The sequence below is a fragment of the Takifugu flavidus genome, unplaced genomic scaffold (genome assembly GCF_003711565.1).
Source record: "Takifugu flavidus isolate HTHZ2018 unplaced genomic scaffold, ASM371156v2 ctg787, whole genome shotgun sequence".
In the NCBI taxonomy this organism is placed as follows: Eukaryota; Metazoa; Chordata; class Actinopteri; order Tetraodontiformes; family Tetraodontidae; genus Takifugu; species Takifugu flavidus.
The window spans coordinates 1,573-3,844 of NW_026622397.1; the positions used below are offsets into that span (position 1 = coordinate 1,573).

General features: G+C 38.8%; 1 protein-coding gene across 1 annotated transcript; it reads right to left on the reverse strand.

The window, feature by feature from the left end:
• Nucleotides 1-373: 373 nt before the first annotated feature.
• On the reverse strand, nucleotides 374-2,272 carry LOC130521206 (homeodomain-interacting protein kinase 2-like). The gene is made up of 7 exons (XM_057024835.1): nucleotides 2,051-2,272; nucleotides 1,782-1,963; nucleotides 1,572-1,695; nucleotides 1,351-1,470; nucleotides 1,180-1,236; nucleotides 926-1,062; nucleotides 374-813 (listed from the first exon to the last, which is right to left on the reverse strand). Exons 1-7 carry the CDS (start codon nucleotides 2,108-2,110, stop codon nucleotides 624-626), a joined length of 870 nt encoding a protein of 289 aa, XP_056880815.1. The 5' UTR covers nucleotides 2,111-2,272; the 3' UTR covers nucleotides 374-623.

Below are 2,272 nucleotides of genomic sequence, written 5' to 3' on the forward strand. Positions count from 1 at the left end.
TCTGTTTTAGCAACTGTATACAAATTACTTATACATCAGCCATATATCACCATTGCCCAGAAAGTTGGGCTAAAACATTTTTTGCCTCTTAAATTATGTTAGTTTTTCAATCTTTTTAATCTTCTAAGACTAAAATATTTGAAATAAACCTATTAAATATTGTTACTTCAATTTTGTGTGCAACAATAGGCAGAGTAAATAGGACAAAGTAAAAATCAGTCAACCTTTCCTCAGGCACCCAAAACAAGGGAATAGGTTCCCAAATAATAATTATATTAATTTGAATGCACCAATTTGTTGTTTCATTTTCTGTAAACACTTTATGGTCTTGAAAAAACAAAACTAATGTTTAACATAATGAAATCAGCTTCCTTTATTATAATTCACGGTGAATATGTGATTGAAAGACCAGCTGGGACTGTACCCACAACATATGTGTTCAGGGAGTCAGTTACTTTTTCTTTCCTTTCCTGCCTGTGCATTTCTTCTTCTTTTCAACGCTTGTTGGCTGAACTTGGGCACAGCCATCGAGGTGGAGCAATGAGGCCCACCATCCTTCCCATCAGGCAGCTTCCTCTGAACAGTGGAATTCACAGCATTCATTTGTGTGTCCTCCCTTGGTGTCACCCTTGACTGAATTTTAGGCCGCTTGGAGTCGTGACAAGTTGGGTCATCATCTTTATAGTCATGCTTTTTCTGCCCTGTTTTAACTGGCTTGCTTGGTTGTGCTGGGTGTATTCACACTGCGACTGTAAAGACTGTCCATTTTTCTTGCTGGCAGTAACCTCTGGCTCTTCACAGGTAGTCCCCACCCTTCAAGACAACAAATACTTGACTTAAAAAATTATCTGAGATCCTGCAATTTTTTCAAATGGATAAATCAAGGGTTTTAGGACTGAAACGAATGATCTTTGTGTAGACTTACTCAGTGTTTGTCAGAAAACCATGTTGCAACAGTTGAGCTGGGGTAATGCGCGTAGCAGGATCAAGGTCAAGCATTTTCTTTAACATGTCAACAAACAGACTGAGGTCTGGATTTTCGCAGCCTTTAGTGCGGAAGGCCTGGAACAATAAAAAGTGATTTAAAGTAGCTAATTACCCAGTAAATATATTCTTTACGCTATACAGAAAGTGTTGTTACATTGGCGTGAATAACAAATTAAAACTGGAAAAACTTACGCTTAAAAGGTCATCCAGAGAATCCAGAAGCTTATCACCTGCTGTTCTGAGGTGTGTCTAAACAGATAACAGAAAATGAGTTAAGGATAACAAAATAAACATTCCTACCTATTCATTTGGGGAAAAAATGAGAGTCCGTACGAAATATCTTGGACAAACTACCACACATACCTTTAGTTTCCATGATCGATTCCATGGGCACAAGCTTTTCTTAAAGTATTGATTAGTTTTTATGCCTGCATCTAGCATTCGATTCGGAGGTTGACCTAATAGTTCCACAATGCTCCTCATCTGTGGGTAAAGAAAACACCACGTCACAATATTCACCAAAAAAAGTTTACGTTACAGAAAAGTTCAAAGAAAAGAATGAAGTAAACTACAAATATACTTACCATGTCATACTCATTGTTCCCATCAAAGAGCCGATCCCCAAGGTGCAACTCTCCAACCACACAGCCCAGAGACCACATGTCGACAGCCTCTGTCAACGGAAGACCCAAAAGGACCTCTGGAGACCTATAAAAGGGTGTTACTTTGCTTTTTACACTTGGTTATTTATACTGTAGATTTCCATGATTTTAAACATTTGCAAAAATAATTACCTGTAAGAGAGGGCCTGTATAACTGAGCCCTGTGGTATACTGGATGCAACGTCTGCAAGACCAAAGTCGATAAGTTTGATTCTGAAGGGTTGCTTTTCATGGTCCACTAGCATAATATTGTCCAGCTTTATATCACAGTGTGTTAGTCCCACACTCCTCAGAGATTGAAGTGCAACTGCAAGCTTAAAGCGAATAAAACACTTTCACAATACTTTTTCAACATTAGACCAAGGGGCTATTGATGAAAAAGGAAGTGCAGCGAGACATACCTGTTGGACAATTAATCGGATTCCCTCTAGAGGCAGAGGACGAAAATCGTTCTCCGCCATGTAGTCAAAGAGACTTTTGTCCAGGTACTCAAAGACGAAACAGAAATATCCTCTGTCAAAAAAGGCTGCGTGAATCTGGACAACGTTGCATATTTCTGGATCCAGATTTTTAAGCTTTAGCAGGGCTTGTATCTAAGGAGACAAATATCAAGGTTCACCTTA